General features: G+C 38.0%; 1 protein-coding gene across 2 annotated transcripts in view; it reads left to right on the top strand.

Annotated features, from left to right (window-relative positions):
• Positions 1 to 18,801, top strand: part of LOC114462188 (glypican-5-like) — a 51,346-nt gene that overhangs the window by 29,725 nt on the left and 2,820 nt on the right. Inside the window, exon 9 of one of the 2 annotated variants that reach the window (XM_028444885.1) lies at positions 1,809 to 1,938. In XM_028444885.1, coding sequence (XP_028300686.1) covers positions 1,809 to 1,938 — 130 coding nt within the window. Of the gene's footprint in view, positions 1 to 1,808; positions 1,951 to 18,801 lie in introns of both variants that reach the window. The other variant, XM_028444884.1, reaches the window with a different exon arrangement.

Raw genomic sequence — 18,801 nt, 5'->3', positions numbered from 1 at the left:
CATTTAGGTGGTGAGAACATTAATCACGTTGCGCTTTCATGAAGGAACTGCTGAATCAGCACACATCCCCCCCCCCTTACGCCACTTACACAAACACACACCATGCATTCACCATTTATGGGGTGTGATTTACTTTCTTAAGCCTATTAATTCAATGTAACTCATGCTTGGCTGTGATTTAAAAGAGTATTCACACACACATGGATTTATAATGAGCATGTATGCATATTGCAAATAGTAGTTCAATGTGTTAATTACTATGGGGGTGTCAATTGTAAAGTTTGCATGCTAAAATAAACTTTTTGCAACATTTAGCAACAAACCGCATTAAAATAAGCATGTGTGAATTTTTTTTTTTACTTTACTTTTGACCAGATTTACAGCAATATTTTTGAAATTTGTGATTTTTTTTCCCCCCGTAAAAATATAATGTCAATGTTCAATCTAAATCTAAATGTTTAATATTAAATCAAAATGTTAAATTTAAATGTAAATTTTAAATCTAAATGTTAAATATTAAATATAAATGTTAAATCTAAATGTAAATGTTAAATTTAAATGTCACGATGAAAAACAAATTACAGTTACATTTAACATTTAGATTTAACATTTACATTTAACATTTACATTTAACATTTAAATTTAACATTTACATTTAACATTTACATTATATTTTTATGGGAAAAAAATCACAAATTTCACAAATATTGCTGTAAATTTGGTCAAAAGTAATCGCGTACATTTTTTAAACGTGGCTAGTTTCTAAATGTTGCAAAAAGTTGCTGTTTAATTTAACATACACAACTTTACATCAGCTCCCTACAGATAACATAGATTTTTACCGGATCAAGACTTCTATTTTTTTTTTAATTTGCAAACATTTACTTACACACTCTTAGGGAAGCAGTGTCTTCTCTGTCAGATGGACCATTCATCTGAGACACCAACACATTAATGCGCTCCATGTCTTAATTATTATTCATGTGTGTGAGTTCTGCCATTTGCTCACTCCCACTGCAAGGACAAGAAGGAAATATGAAACGAGACAAAGAGGATCCCTGGAATTTTAATGATTTAATCAGGGATGCGATAAAGGTCCGTCTTTCTCTCGCTGTGTTTTCTCATCGTCCACAAATCCCCAACGTCACATCGGTCAGTAGATCTTTGCAGCAGTGGGCAGTACACATGGAGCTCCTGCAGGTCTAATGGAATCCAATGCCTTTGACTCATTAATGATCAAATATAATCAGTATGCACATGATCAGCCGATCAAAGATGAGTCCAATCAACCCAACAGGGGAGACCTGGTATTAAAACAGGATTGATTGTCACTGCTCATCTACTTTCTCATTGAAGGACTTTATATTATAGCTGCTGCACAACAAGGGTCAGGGCAAGGCCATGTTAGGCAAAACAAGACAGCAGCTGTTAACGTGCAAAGGCAGGTTTAAAAATATAGTTATTATTTGCATTGACTCCAATTGTTGGCATGAGAGTAGAATTCAAAATGCTGTTAAAAAAAAAAAGAGATAAAATTATATTTTCTAAACATCATCGACAATGACTCCAAAACTCTGTCATTTTTTTCTAAATATAAACATTGAAAATGTATCTGAGTAAGAATTTGCAGCTGTTTACAATACTGCTCATAGTCAAACAGTAGAGAACTTATTAAAACATTAAAATCTATCCCTAATATACAAAGGAAATTAATTGATGATTGGGAACCAACTCATCTTTTTTGTAGTATATGATAGTATGTTGATGTTGTTAATGTCTGACTCCACCTTCCATGTGTGATTCTTTAGGAGCTGTTGGCAGAACTGGGCTGGGCGAGCAAAGCCAGGAGAAAAGGGAAAGAAGAGGTTGAAGGGAGCGGCCAGACAGAAGGAGGCAGTGGAGACGACTGTGATGATGAGGATGGCTGCGAAGCATCTGGTGAGGAAGGTGGTGAGTCACGTATCATAGGAAAAAAAACACTAGAAAAAAGGAAGAACATTAACAAACACACCCACGTTTGGACGTTTGGGTCAAACGATGCATGCAAGCTCATCTTTCGCTTTGGCAAATACAGTATGTGGTTTCACATTCCTCTACATAATGTTCACACACACACACACATACACACACAGAGAGAGCATGAATAAAAGATGCAGATATATGCATCTGCATGATGGAGTTATTAAAATGCTGCAGCCTCCACATATTGTATATAGAAGCCCACAGGGAGGGACAATACTGCATCCCATGCTCTCTCAAACTACTCAAACTTCTTCCATCATGCTTTCTGCTGCTCTCTGTATTTCTGCCCTAACTCTTAGCCTGAACGAAAGAAAGGATTCAGGAAAAAAAAACAAGTTGCTCTAAAGCCAGAAATATAAAAAGTACTTTTTGAATAAATTTTTTACGCACACTCTTTAATGTAAATACTGGAAAAGATACATCATGTTTACTTCATCATCCTTTTACACTACTCACCACTACACTATTGTTATTTAGTCTTGTACACATTAGTCTTTAATTACTTGTTTATATTTTTAGTTGATTGTTATTATTTAAAGCTGACATCCGGAGTTTCTGAGAAATCTATGTTTATGTATGATTCTTTATGAAATGCAAAAAAATACCTAACTAGTCTTTTACTATGGTCTCATGCTGGTGGTCATTCATATACATTATTGTATATAGGTCCCTCCTTCGTCCTATAGACCCCTATACAAATGGAAACAATCGCCGAGTGCGCCCAGCCAATAGGCTTCAACTTCCTGTTTTTGAATGGGGAACTGTGCACAGAAACAGGGCCGCGCATCACAACAGCAAACACTTAAATATGATTTTGGCTCTTACCTGACCCATAGACCTATATCAATGCGACCTTGTTATGTTCCGCTATGCGCGTGCAGAAAAGTAGAGGCGTGGCTTCTGGTAGATTGACAGAGGCATTAGGAGCAAATGAGGCTATTTAGGGCCTCAGAAACTCTGGATAGCAGCTTTAATGTTTACATTGTGCAGAGACAGCACAGTCTACTGAAGTCAAATTTCTTGTTCAACATACCTCGTCAATAAAGCTGATTCTGATTCTGATTCCAAATCAAAGATAATTTACTCACAAACAAATATAAAAGGTTGAAATTGCCGCTCAAAGGTTTGTTTTGATGTCCACTGTAAACACGCTTTTATTTGATATTGTTGTAAAAGTTTCACACATTGCATTGTGGGATGTGGAGTCCCATACTGTAGACTGACGCATAGAAGTGTTTTTCTTGCATTTGCACCATATAACTCGGCCAAAGTGACTTCCCAACACATTTCTGGTGTTTTCACGGACTGAAAGTTGCGTCAAAATAATGGGGGATGTTTTGGGGTTTACACAAAAAGATCTGAATCTGGCTGAAATTGAATATCTTCGTTATATCAATACTGTAGGCTGGCAGCTGCGACAAAAAGATGTTCACTTCTGGATGAAAGCATGACAATTTGTACATGGGGGTGTCATGCTGGTAAACCAATGGTTCCCACACAAACTCAAGAAATCCAAGATGGCCACCATCTGCATTACCAATTTGGACATTTTCTCATAACTTTGGTTCTATTTGCCATAGAAACATGATCTCAGTGGCAAACTGTAGGTTTTCAGGGTCAAGGAATTCAATAATACATCTCAAAATACCACAAATTGTGCTCAGAGCAAGATCCAGGATTGTCGCCATCCGTATTCTGCGAATTTCAACCTTACCATAACTTTGGTACTGTTGTGTAACATTATCTTTGTGGCAAAATATAGGAACTCCTTGGTGAAGTAACCCAATAAATCCCACCCACAATGCAATGCACAAAACCATTCCAACAATTTCAATGAAGCGAGTTGACACTGTGATGAAAGAAGATTAAACTTTTGCAAAGTTGGATATGAAGGTTATTTAAATTGAATTTCAAATTTGGTTGGTTTTTATGATACATTGACCAACGTCCATGGGGAAGTTGGGTTGAAAGACTGTCATTGTTCAGTTGAATGGTAGAATGTAGAACTTGTTGATTCATTACGACTCATGGTACTTGCAGTGACAACATGGTTTTTGGCAATTCTTCTATCATTTAAACAGGAACTATATGATTGTTGTCCTGGGCAACAATTCCATGGAGAAAGTGAGGAGCATTTAAATTCCAGGCCTTATGTCACCACCTCCACATGGCTCATTAACCAGAGTATTTGGAGATGCGATCTGCTTTTATAGTGATGGAATACCCCAAGACACTCAAGGGAAGTCTTTCATTGTATAACCAGAGGCCGTATGTAATATGGTGGATCAATAAGGTCGTGACAAATAGCTTTATCTGTTTTTCCCTTTTAGTTTTGTTATACTGTCAAGTAATGTTTTCCCTCTTGTTATGATTATATTGTGAACCCACAGTCTTATTTTCAGTTTTAATACCTTTCTATACGTTGACCACAAGCTCGGTCGTCCTTAGTTTGCTGATGGTGTCCCACACTGTCATGTGATCTGTGTTAGCTGAAAGCTGTGTGCTGCGGTTGATGAACTGCAAAGATCAATCCTATTGAACTGGTACATCATGAAGACGTTTTAATAAGTTAATGGTGTTATTGGTGTTAGACTGGTTGTTTTTTGGGTTTTCACAACAAAAACATAATTTCTTGCAGAAAACAAGGACCATTTCATTTGGTCTGAGTTGCCAGGAGATCAAAGTACATTTCTAAGTAACATTCAAAGTACATTTCCTGAAAAGAGTTGTCTTAATAAATGAAACCTTAACATATTATAATAATTGTGGTTAATACTCTTTGTACATGCTATCATTGCCACTGTAATGAATGGTCCTCAGAACCAACGTCTGTCTAAGGAGAAGAGACTTAAAGAAGGTGTTGACTTAAAAAATCCTGAGGTCATGTTTGAGGAGTGACGCTCGTCTCACCACCGGGGAAATTAAAACTGAAATTGCTGCCAGGGCAAACTCTTCAGTGCAGTGTATGGGAAAGCAAGAGCATTTATGTGAAGACGAAGGTGTACAGGTCTTCTGTTCTTTGCACTTGTCTTCATGTGTGTGACATAGATGCATCTGTGTGTAAAATGCAGTGCTTTAAAAACACCTTCTTTAAAGGGTAATGACATCCAAACGGTCAGGGCTTGAAAACACGGAGTCGGACCCAAAAGTGAGATGGAGGAGTGAGTATTGACTGTCCACAGTGAAGTTGATCCTGGTAGCTGTGGGTGGTGAAGAGTTCCAGGGGCCAGGAGTGGAAGGGCAGAGGTAGGCTGGAGGCTCAGGAGTTTGCATGGAGAACACTGGAGGAAGAGAAAAAGAGATTCTGATGAGTGGCTGGTATAAGGAATATGCTTGAGATCTCGTGAGGGAGGCAGCCGGTAATACCACTCAGGAAGATGAACGAACTAGCGCTGATGCAGAGCTCCAGTGGCACTTAAAGGGATCCTCCACTGTTTTTACAAATGTGGCCTAAAACCTTTGAAATGTCCTTATGAGAAGTTCTATGCCCAACAAAACGCATTATTTTGCACCATATTCATTTTCTTAACTTTTGAAGATGGGACTACATTACTGTTTTAGAGCCTGTGCAGCACCATGTTGAAATAACGTCATTGATGGCACGAATCAATGCAGCAGTGGAATCACTGTTCACAATCAGTGGATCCTGGTTGCCTTTATTTAATGCACATGGAGCTCTTCTTCTCTTCTTAATGCCATCTACAAAACAGCAGAGTGGGAACTGTCGCCCCCTGTGGCCACAGATTTAATTTATCATCTCTCAGTAAACAAAAGAGGTTTACATCAATTTTTTTTTTTTTTTTTACTTTTACAGATTTTTAGAGCAACCCAAAGCAGCACAAGTTGTCATTTTGACTGAAGAAGCTGCTAAATGATCCTAATTGCTTTACATTCTATAGAACTCAATGGACTAAAAGGGGCGAATCACGTCATCAATGACGTCATTTCAACATGGCAGCGCACAGGATAAAGACATTTTTAAAAGTTAATAAAATGAATATGGTGCAAAATAATGTGTTTTGTTCGTTAGTTATATCTTCTAATAAGGACATGTCAAAGGTTTTAGGCCACATTTGTAAAAACAGTGGATGATCTCTTTAAGTCCTGCAGCTCATCAGCTCTCATCAAAGGCAGGTGCACAGATCTGATGACTCCTTGCTGTAGCCCCGCCCCAGATCCTCACACAAACTCTGGTTCATGAACCAAGAAACAAACATCAAACTCTATTTTTCAACCTTTTTTGAGCCAAGGTACATGTTTGCATTGAAAAAAAATCCCATGGCACACTAGCAACCAAAAATTTAAAAATAAAATGAAGAAACTTTGTAGCCTATATTAACAATATACAGTTATTCTAATCAAAGTGTGTTAAATAGGAATACAATAAACACAAAGAAAAAAGTCTTTATGAGCTTTTATAATTCTACTTTTTAATAAAAAAAAAAATGCAATTAACAATCTGCAAAAGTGTTATTAATAGGAATCAAATGAACAACAGCAAAACAAATTTATTATGATTTTTTTATATTTATTTTGAGGGCAGAAGATGGATGGATGGATATATTTATTCTTTCTAAATAAAAATTGTAATTAACGATATGCAGTCATTCTTATCAAAGTGTTTTGAATACAAATGTAAAAAAAAACATTAAATATGATGAGAACTCAATTGAACTTTATTCTGTTAAATATTGTTTTGTTATACAATGTATTTTAAATTATATAATTTTATATTTATATACTATATAAATATATTCATATTTTTATTTTTACTAATAATATCACATCAGTCATACCAGTGGTGGTAAGCTGCATGGTACCCACAGCTGCCCTGGGGCAAACTGACAGAAGCGTGGCTGCCATTTCGCACCTACATTCATGTACAATTCATACAAGGCAAAGTGCCTTGTCCAAGGACACAACAACAATGACTTGGATAGAGCGGGATTTGAACCCCCAACTCTTTGGGTATTGGACAACCCACTGAGCCACTGTCTTCCATTTTGTCAGAAGCACAATGGTGGGTCTCCAAAAATCTCTGAAATGTCAGCATGGGTTCGGGTTAGGGTTGGGGTTCTACTTGGTCACTTTCTCACATTTTCAGAACTTTTAAAGGTGGAGAATCAACAGAGATATTTAGCCTCAGTGTGATTCAGGTTTTTGTCATTGTAGGTTCCAAATGCATCTTGGTAAACTTGGAAATATACTTCAGTGGGAACGCTCATCATACTATTCATACTAATAGTATATAGTAGACAGTATATACTCATTGATTGTTTTGTATTGTACATTATAATATGATTTTGAACACAGGCAAAAAGATAATTCATATTCTCCTCAGTGATCTTAACACTGCAGGGATCATATTTACAGTACCACATGATTGTTTATTTACAGCTGGGTTAATTTCATATCACCACACTTGATACTGTTGTGTGCTACTGTACCTTCTGCTTTAAAAGGAAAGTATTTGTTGGTACATTTGGCCAAAGCCCTTCTACTAACCTTGATAGATGAAACCTTAATAAGATCACACCTCTTGCTATAGGTCTAATACCAGTAATTCAGCTTTTTTCCCAGAGAAAATGACTTGTTATGGTTTTGTGAGACAGCGGCAGCATGTTGGTGTCATGTCTCAAGCCTTGATGAATTCCCGAAGAAAGACTAACAATAAGATTCGATAAAGCTGCTTTTCCTGGTGTTTCTCCCGTAATCTCTCATGTAAAGGAGTTCCACACGCACTGAAGCTGACAGAGGAATGGAGAATCAAAGAGAACCCACAAATCATTGAACCAGGCTTTACCAAAGTCATTGTGCTGCATTTGTCCGTGTCTATTCCTCACTGGAAGAGGACGTGAAAACAAAACCAGCCAATGTGACACATGTTCTGCTTCTGAATGCGTCGATGAAAGATGTTGGGCAAATTTTTTTAAATACACCCTGTGTCTGAGGGGTTGAAGCTAAAAAACAAAACAAAACCATGGTATTTTCCACAATTTACTACATTTATATTTGGAAATATCTTTTTTTTTTCTATTCTTACAAAAAATCTGTATTGTTGAAGTCTAGTTTCGTCACGATAATTATTTGGGCATCAGATTTTAGGTGGAAAAATGAGCAGCTTTAGTATGTATCGCACCTACAATATCCAAGCAATACATGTCAGATTTCAGTCCCTGCAGGATCAAATTTCCTTGATTTTGGGTTAAATTATTTGACAAAATTGGCAGGATTTTAAGGAAAATTGAGACTTCCTTCCAACAATATGAGATTAAAAATGACTGCAGACATGTGATACAGTATAAGCATGGGAAAGCTGTGAGCTTTGCAAAGTTGAATTGAATTGGTATTTGGAAGGGTTGAGATGTCTACAACTGGTTTAGTTGGTGACCAATGATTAATGGTTTTCCTGTCATTTTTACTTTCTCCTGCTGGCTGGATTGGATTGGCCCCCAGGCCTTGAGTTTGACTCGTGATATATACATTTGAACTCTGTGTTAATTTGTGTTTGTGCATCCGTGAATGGTTTTAGAGTGAATGTACCGGTAGTTACTTTGTGTTCACATCAATTTGCTCAATATAAAATACAGATGGGGAAACAGGCACACTAAAATTGAAAAACTCAAAATGAGGAAAGAGATACTAAAATGCCTTTATTATATCAAATAAAATAATTAAAAAGCCGACATGTTTCGACCAAGCATGGTCTTTGTCAAGAAAAACAGTAATTTACTGTATATAGCTCAAAATCATCATTTGATGTTTTACAATGTCCTGGCTTAAATGATGATTTTGACCTATCAATTTTTTTTGTAATATATGTTGGTTTGTCTCATTTCTTTTATTGTTTTTGAGGTTTTTTTCGCTCTTTCGTGTGTTGCTGATTACTTAAATTACCTCACCTGTTTCTCCTTTTCATTGTTCTGTCTGAGTCTGTGATTGGCTCCCTTCACAAGGTGTGGGAGTGGCCAATACATGATACCATTGAGTGAGCCTGGTGGGAGGACTCTCACCTTGCTTTTAATTGGCTGATGACTATATACAGGTGTGACAACAACCACTAATGTTTGTTAGCCCTGATGAAGACTATGCTTGGTGGAAACATGTTGGCTTTTTAATCATTTGGTCATTATAATAGAGTGCCTGGTTTCTTTATTTTTTGACACATTTCTTCCATTTTTCCAAGAGTACCCACAACTAACAAACCATCCAGTCATCCCTTTGTCTTTGTTCATAGAATACATATGAGTTGGATGGATGATGGACCAATGCACACAGTTGCTTGTATTTATTTGAACTAATTTTCCATATTTAGTAGCATCTTATAAAAAAAAAGTAGCATCTTATAATCAAATGTAACAGATAACCGACTTTCGATCATCTGTGGTTATGTACCGAGTGCTTCTTCTTTTTTAATTTACCATTTCCTATTTTTGCTTTTCCTGCACTGAACACAGATTAATCCAATTGATTTTTTTTCCCCTGAAACAATTGGAGTCTTTTACTTTACCGTTCCCTTTCTTCCCTGCAGACGAATACAAGTCCTTTAGCGTCAATAATGTAAATCTGATCACATGATCCTCCCCTTTCTTGCCCCTTGTGGGATTTTTCATCTCCCCACCCTCAGGTATCTGTGAATCAGTGAATCATACGTCAACCCTGAACATCCCTTTGGAAAGCACCAACCCTTCCTACCATCCCATAGTCACCTCAGGCAAGGTTTTCTCCCTCCCCCACATCATTGGTAACAAATTCATGATTTCTTTCCCTTTCCACAAGATGGTAATAACTGTACGTGTGTGTGTGTAGCAAAATGTGGGAATGCTCATCCCTGTTACCATGGTAACCAGGTGGTCCACCATCCCTTGGGTCCTTATTTGATGACAGTGACAGAAGAGGAAGAGAGATAAAGCAACGGGGGTGTGGAAACTCCCTCGTGGTTTTGGGGTTATGGTACATCCGTGATGTGCATAGTCGTCTCATTGGTCTCAAAGAAAGAAAAAAAAAATATTTTTATAAATCTTTAAACAGCAGGATATTGTAAATCATTTCTTTTTGTTTTCTCTGCCTCGTTCTGCCGTTTGTTCATTCACTTTCCCGGGACCGTTTCACAAAGCATTCAGGAACTAGTTTGTCTTTTAGTGAGTACTTTATACCATTTCATCCACAGAATCTTGCTCCTCAGAGAGGACGGTTTGATCTGCATTTGTAAGCATACGCTAACAATAAAAAAAGTCTGCTGAGGCTTGTAATCTGCATTGGTCATAAAGGTTTCCAAGTCCCTAAATAGAATTGATTGGGTTTCTTGTTAAGTATAACATGAAACCATTGCAAATATTGTCCTGAGTGAGCAGCTTTTTCCTCAAAGTCCACACCGAAGCATTTCCTTCTCATCATGTTTTACTTTCACTTGTGGTCAACAAACCTTTTAATAGTATCGTCCATATTTGGAATAGTGACGGAGGAAAGCTTTCTAGTCCGTTACACAGGGCAAACGCACAGTTACAGACTTTGCAAGAACTGTAATATTTCAAAGTTCAACCAATCTTTAGAAGGGACTTAATTTAATTTGAAGAAACTGTTGCATTTTTAATGTGTAGTAAATACGGAAGGGAACTTGTGTTGATTGTATAAGTAACATTACAGGTGCGGTATTATGAAAAAAATCACTTAATTGGTTTTGCTACAGTGATATACATCCCTTTAGCCTCATTTAGAGGGTCAAAGTTAAAAAAAAAAAGTTATGTTTCCTCCCTCCCTTGTTATTCCACATTTTGCAAAACAAAATCGCTTTGATGTCGCTCGCAAGAGCGAGGCATGAATCATGAATATGCATAAGTAGGCCTCAAAATAGCCTGTTTTTAGAACTGCTCAAGTCAAAGTCATTTTTCAGAGGCTAAAACTCTGGAAAACAGGTGAGTTTGGGAAATCAAACCTCAAATACTATGTTGTTGGGGTTCTTGGAACAAATGGAGACGGTTGAAAAATAGCATAATACCGCCACTCCTTTAAGTTTAACTTTAAAAAAATACTTTATCTCTCCCCTTTCTTTTGCCTCAAAATGGTTTGGTCCATCCATGGCCACCATGTATATGATGTGTGACTGTTAGGGTTGGGCATTGTTTGAATTTGAAAGATTCCAGTTCTGATTTCAAATCCTTATGTTGTGTTCACACTGAATGCGTCACAAAATGTTTGTGCATCCAGATTGCATACAAAGTCAATGGATAGATGCGTCCCAGATGCGAAATCTTTCCTGTGCAGCGGTGCGATCCGCGTGTCAACAGCGTTGGCCGTGCAAGTGCGCTCCTGATTTTTTGTCATATCCGCACATTCGCAAGAGTTGAAAATATTGAACTCCTTAAACTGTTTCACATGACGAAAGCCAATCAGTCTTTGTTGACGATGACATCAGGCCGTCCACAAGGACACCGGTCTGTTCACCCATTCAACCATGGAGTAGAAGCTGTGTGACCACCTGGAGCTGTATGACACGGCCTTTATAACCGGGACCGGACTAGGAAGGATTTGGCGAGGAGGAGAATCAGTGAGGAGGTGGTAGTAGCAGGTAAAAGTTCTCTCTGTAGTTTTCATCTTTGAAAGTCGGCACTGAGCTAGGATAGCATTAGCCGCTAATCACACCAGCTTTTTTCTCTGGTGGTTTATGTTTATGAGAGGAGAAAAAGGAGCGCAGCTCCTTGCTTCAGCAAGCAGTGAAACGTTTACATGTTTTAAATTAACTAGCTAACCAGTGGTCTTTCTGGATTAAATGGTCTGCAGTAATGTTTCTGTGGCAACCTTCTACTTGTTGCACTGACATTTTTCCCTTACCACTATGGTGAAGGGAGTAGGTGTAGCACATCACAGAGTCTTTTCAACTGCCTTGCTAATAATGAATAATCTCAGGTCGAGAAACTACATGGACTCACGTGAGCTGGGTATTTGAGTTGACCGACCGTTTTAGGTCGAATATAACTAGTTAGCTGCCTCAATGTTGACATAAAACTTTTCATGTTTCACTTGCCAGATTCGTACTGGATTGTGGTGCTCGGCTGAGGGTCGTGCACCCTCCTGTGCATGATATCATTTTTTTACAAGTGTTGTCGAGTTGTTATTTTTACTAAAGCAAAGCCACGCTTGAGACCAGTTAATCCCGGGACCAATCGATATTCAATGCCCAACCCTGGTGAGTGTAGTATTAACTGAGTGTCAGTGTATAAGTTTAGTCCTTTTTATTAACTGAGCATTGCGTTAGTTCAGGCAGGCACGGAAGTCAAGCTAGTACAGCCCTTTCATCTGTCAATAGCTGTTAACAACTGACAGCATGCATCCCCTAATCACGTAATCATCCAGCTGACTGCGTTCTATGCTTCCCGTTGGTTAGAGTTGGTCTCAGCGCTGCATTTAAACCACGGCAACACCCTATTTCCGCACGCTTTGTCTGCAAACACCTTGCAACCCACCCCCACCCCAGCTCCTCCTCTTCTTTCTAAATAAACACTGTCTTTTGTTGTCATCTAAACATCTGTGCTTTTGTTCCAGTGGGTCCTGCTGACCGCTCTCTCTGCTTATGCCTCTCCATGTAGCTCATGGAAAAGTTAATGGGAGCTCCATCAGCTCTGGGCTTTCCACGCAGCTGCTGGAAAGGGCAGAGAGGTCCCAGAACAGAGCCTTACCGCCAAATCTAAATGCATGCTAAATAAAGCTATTTGACTAAAATGATCCTGACTGAACTACTTTTCTAAAGAAAAAAAAAACAAGAGACAAGTTGGAATCAGTAAACCTTTAGTCCATGCAAATATTAGTTTTTAATAAATGAGGTTCGAGGTCAGTATTTAGGAAGATTAAAGGATGGGATGCGTTTAATATAAAAAACAAAGGCATAAAAAGAAGACTTCATATTTTCTTGCTGGTTAGAACAGATTAGAATAGTACAGATTTTTTCTATTGTCGTTCAAAGCATACATTCTCAAATGTCTATTATTCTTCTCAAAATAGATTTAGTCACAATATTTATTATTAGGTTAAAAAATAGTCTGTAATTTGACATTTTGATTTAATAGCTAAACTCTCTATTTTAACAAATCCTAGTTCTGTCTGTTCTCTGTAAATATTTCGCCCTTAATTCATTAAACTGGACAGACTGACTCCCTGTGTGTCCTTCAGCCTGTTTGTTTGTTTGTTTGTCTTCTGCCTCTCAGACTCGTCTCTTCCCTTGACTTGGGGTCTAGCTTGTTCATGCAAATCCGCTCAGGCCCGTCTCTCCCTCTGTCTGCAGGGAGGTTGTTACCATGTGACCTTTACCGGGGAACGTGCTGCCCTTGCTTTGTCTCACTGCACCTCCCATCACACCCTGGTGCTTTGCCTTGGTCACCCAATCAGTTTCATTTATTTCTTAAACCTCTATTCCTTCCTCTTTTATGATTTCACTACAGAGGCTTTTATTAACCTTGGTGGGCATGACCCCAGGGCATCTAAGTGCTATCATGATTTATTTTCAGAATAAGCACCAGCTATTATCTGCAATTCCTTAGTGCTGCGAGTTTGTACAAAGAGGAACAACTACTGTAAATAGAACTATTATCCTGCTTAAGAAGGTTTATAGTATTATTTTAATCATATCTGTCACGTTTTGGATTTTAAAATATGGGAAATGTTCTGGCGCCGGCTACGATCGGTCCCACCACCCCAACCAAGCTCCAGCATCACTTGTATTTTAATATAGGTGTAGAAGAAATCTTAAATACCCACTTGTCTTATGAAACACAATTATGTGATTAGTATGTGGTACGTCTACCTTTGTTGACATTGAAATGCTGTGAACATTCCTACATTATATTGCAGCCTAAATGAAAACAGTAAAGGGTATATGAAGCACATTTTTTATTTAATATACTTATGGATTGATTATATTTATATACAATTGCATTATTTATTTATTTTTTTTACGTATATTATAACAAATACATATTTTTTGTGATAAAACAAAAATAACAACATGGAATACAACAGTTACAGTTTATTTCATGTATTTTCAAGGATATCCTATTAAAGCATGGGGATATGTTTTTTCACAATTCAGTATGTTTACATGCTTATGCTGGGGTTACGATATCCACCCACCTTTCACTATGATGCCAAGTCTACACTGTGTGCTTGTGTGTGTGTGTGCGTGTGCGTGTGCGTGTGCGTGTGTGTGCATGCGTGTTCTCCCAGGGGAACTGTGCCTGAAGTAATGAAAAGCTCATTACTGATTCAGCTGGAAATGTTGGGGATACATTTACACACCTACTCAAAGACAAACACACACACACACCCTGGTTCTTCAGACATTCTTCAAGGTCACCTTGTCTCATTATCGTGTGTGTGTATGTGTGTGTGTATAAACTCACCTAACAACATCAGCGTTTGGCGTAATTAGGGTCTAAATTGACAGTTCAGTGCAAATACACCCCGGGCATCTGACACTGAATACATGATCAATTGATCAATAACCCACACACACACACACACACACACACACACAGTGTGTTTTGCTTTCCTACGTTTCACACTTTCACACATTCACAGTTGAAACACACACTCATACACCCCCCCCCCCACATTTATCAATTTAATATTGGTAAAAAAGAAGAAAAAAATCAGCATAAAGTGACTTAATAGTTGAGTCCTATAACGAGATTTAGAATCATATTTTGTTATTATGGGCTGTGAGTCAGCATTACCATTGCGTCCCACTACCAAATGTTAAAAATAAAAATAAAACAGCACGATGGAAAAAAAAAACTGCTGCATGGAGTGCTTCATGGGTTTCCTGAGGTTTAAAGATGCTTAAAAATCTCTCTGGTGTTCTTCAGTTTGCTGATCCAAATTAAAGTTTTCAGAAGATCTGAGGGACTCAGAATTCAATTAGAGGAGGAGATAGATTAAAATTGCTCCTACAAAGAGAGTCTCTCTGGCTATGTACATTGAAAGCAACACAAGTCTAAACGGGGAATTGGACTTTATTGCATTTATTGGCCTTAATTTAATAGCCTAATTGTTTAGAAAGAGAATCTCTGTGTGTCAATCTAGTGTAAAGTGATTTTTCATGTATTTAAATATCATTGAATGGACTGCTTTACATTTTTTGTAACGTTTCACTTTATCATGTGAGTACTAATCACGTGACCTGTTGAATGTCTTTAAAGGTCCAGTATTATGGTGTTTTTTCACCCATCTGCAATTGTTCTAAGAACCTCAACAACTTACTATTTGAGTTTTATTTTCCCAAACTTGCCTGTTTTCCAGAGTTTCAGCCCTCTGAAAAGTCACTTTCATGACGCTTCTAAAAACAGGCTGTTTTGGGGCCTGCATGCATATGCATCAGAATCAGAATCAGAAATGTTTTTAATGGCCATGTACAGTTTTAAGGACAGTACAAGGAATTTGTCTTGGTAGTTGGTGCACAAAACAAACAACAACAAAAAAAAACAAAGAAAAAAAACAAAGAACAACCCAGCAACAATAATAATAATAATAATGATATATATATATATATATATATATATATATATATACAGTGCAGCAGATAATGTCATCATGGAGGTGGTGATCGGGTGGGGGGGGTTCAGTGGGTGACTTGGGGTGTGTTCATGTGGATGGTGGCAGAGGGAAAGAAGCTGTTTTTGTGTCTGGAGGTTCTGGTCCTGATGGACCGAAACCTCCTTCCAGAAGGGAGAGATTGAAACAGTTTATGACCAGGGTGGGAGGGGTCGGCCACAATCTTTCCTGCACGCCTCAAAATCCTGGAGGCGTACAGGTCCTGGAGGGAGGGCAGATTGCAGCTGATGACCTTCTCTGCAGAGTGGATGATACGCTGCAGTCTGGCCTTGTCCTTGGCCGTAGCTGCAGCGTACCAGATGGTGATGGAGGAGCAGAGGATGGACTGGATGATGGAGCTTTTTCCGACCGCTGCATCGCATTGGGTTACAAACATGTCAAATCAATGGCGATCCGGGGTGATATAACGGCTACTAAAAATGAAACTGAATGTGAGCACTTGCGCTGCGCTTCGAATTATCTACATACTGGATAATCTATATCCTGAACGTTAAAATATTAACTGTGGATAAAGGGCAGTGGTGGCCTAGTGGTTAAGGGAGCAGGCGTGTAATCGGAGGGTCACTGGTTTGAATCTCCCTAGGCCATCACTGTGGAATGTTGAGCAAGGAGCTCACATTCTTAGGTAGAGTAGGAGGAGCCAGGATTGTCAGGAGGAGGAGTTTCCTCCTTATGACTATGAAAAATCTAACTTGCCTGTTTGGAGCTGACTTTTTACAAAATGTGGAATAACAAGGGAGGAAGGAAACAACTTTTTCGACTTCATAAGCAGCTTGGCAGCCCTTATGAAGGCCTGTAAGCAACTGAAACATGTTGGCATGTTTATATATGATTCTGTAGCCCTCATGGAATGAAGGCTTTTTACCAACAGTCCCTCTGAGTGCCTCAGATCTTCTCAAAGTGCCATGTTAATGAGATGATTTCACATTTTCAGCTTTTGGACTTGGTCTGGGATCTCATTATCTGTCTGATCAGTTTCTGACCAAACTTTAGAACAACAGTACAACCAAACTGCCAATCACCAACAACATGTTTCAAATGTCACTCCTGAATTATTATCTGAACACACACACACACACACACACTAATGCGCACAAGCTCATTACTCATTGAAGTAAAGGTTACCCTGCCCATGAGTGAGTCTCGTAACGTTGTTCATCACTCATCCCCTATTGTGTGTGTGTGTGTGTGTGTGTCCACCTGACATGTTCTGATTGTTGTTACGTATGCTGAAGGGCAGGTATAGGACACAGCGTGCTGTGACCAGCCTTGGTAGATACGTGTGTGCACGTACACAACATGATATTGTTAAAGGTATATTGTAGCTTAGCTTAGCTTAAGATTTGAACCGATGCCTGTTACAGCTGGTGCCTCCTGTCCTCTCTCACCTAAAACACCTGATTCACATCAGTAATCAGGTGGAGAGGTAGGAGGAGGTGTATAAACGGGCTGTGTTAGAAATCGCATACTCATATACTACTCATACTACGTCTAATGATAAAAAGGATATCATGGAAAGATTGAGTATGTGAGTAATACCGGGGAGAAATATTTTTTTTAACTATGCACAGTGGGCACACTAGTCAGACTCAACCGCCCTATGATGCATTGTAAGCAGAATGTAAAATCGTCATGGGACCAGCTTCAAGCTAAAAATCAAACATTACCTTTTCAAAATAAAAGCGTCTCTTCTTGTCTTCCATTAGTTTTTTAACCCTTTTGTAAATAGAGCTCATGTCTTGAAGTTAACTGGAAGTTTTGTCAGTAGCACAATGGCAGATCTCTGAAAATCTCCAAAATGTCGACATGAAATGTGTTTTCATGAGTTTCATGGATCCAATGACCACATGTTGATATTCTACTTGGTCACTTTCTCACTTAAAATGTTTTCAGAACTTTGAAAGGTGGAGATATTTAGCCTCAGTGTGCTGCAGGTTTTTGTCATAGATTCAAAATGCATCTTGGAAAACTTAAAAGTATTCTGGGAATGCTCATCATCCTAATCATACTAATAGTATTTAGAAAACAGTGTGAGTGTGTAGTACATTAGTACCTCCTCTGCCTCTCTACCTGATTACTGATCTGAATCAGGTGTTTTCGGTTGGAACTTTGTTTTTTTGTATTTATTTTTAATTCATTTTTTGAAGAAATAAGAAACTACCGTATTGAAGAATTAAAAAAAGTAACTTTATTTGTTGTCTACCTTTGTGTGGCTGCACGTGCACAACTTGCTAATGGCACAGTCTGCCTCCCTCATCCTAATTATCTCATTTACCTGTTTTTCCCAGGATAAGTCAGGAGTCATGCCAACACACACACACACACACACACACGACTGACGCACAGGAGACGGTTAGTCAGCACCCATTAGGTGAAGCAATGTCTGTGTGACTGTGTTCATGTTGTGTAAAGCGTTGGATGGGTGGAGTGAGACTCATAAGTCTTTCATGTCAAAACAACAACAAAAGCACCATGAATAATGTGGGACGGTTACAACATTAATCCTCTGATTATTTCTGTGAAATATGGAGTAAAACAAACATGCATTAATTTTCTTGTCTAAAGAATTAGACAATGCTTGGTTTGCTTTAGCAGATCATGAGGAACACATCATATATTTATTCATTCTGGTAATAGCTATTACGAATGTGTTTGTCTTATCCCAGGGCCACATTATCAACATTCATATCAGCATTTAGAAAAAAGATCAATCTGACCATAAATACAGAACATAATTTTGTGTGTTTTTGTTTTCATTTTGCATCTTTTTCTCTCATTTTGTATGTTTCTTTATGTGATTTTTTGTCTTTTTGTTGTAATTTTGTATATTTTACTCTCCTTTTGTGTATTTTTGTTGTCATTTTGTATTTGTTTCTCATTTTGAGTCATTTTGTTTTTGTGGTGTTTTTGTGCATTTTTGTATATTTCACTATCATTTTGTATATTTCTGTTGTCATTACTAGATGTCTAGATAACTAGATTCTAGTTATCTGTCTTTGTTCCTTTGTAAGATTCTATTTATCGGGCTTTGATCCATTGTTAGATTCTATTTATTGGGCTTTGATCCTTTGTTAGATTCTATTTATCGTGCTTTGTTCCTTTGTTAGATTCTATTTATCGGTCTTTGATCTATTGTTCGATTCTATTTTTTGTGCTTTGTTCCTTTGTTAGATTCTA

The sequence above is a fragment of the Gouania willdenowi genome, chromosome 4 (genome assembly GCF_900634775.1).
Source record: "Gouania willdenowi chromosome 4, fGouWil2.1, whole genome shotgun sequence".
NCBI lineage: Eukaryota > Metazoa > Chordata > Actinopteri > Blenniiformes > Gobiesocidae > Gouania > Gouania willdenowi.
This window is presented reverse-complemented; position numbering and strand designations above follow the sequence as displayed.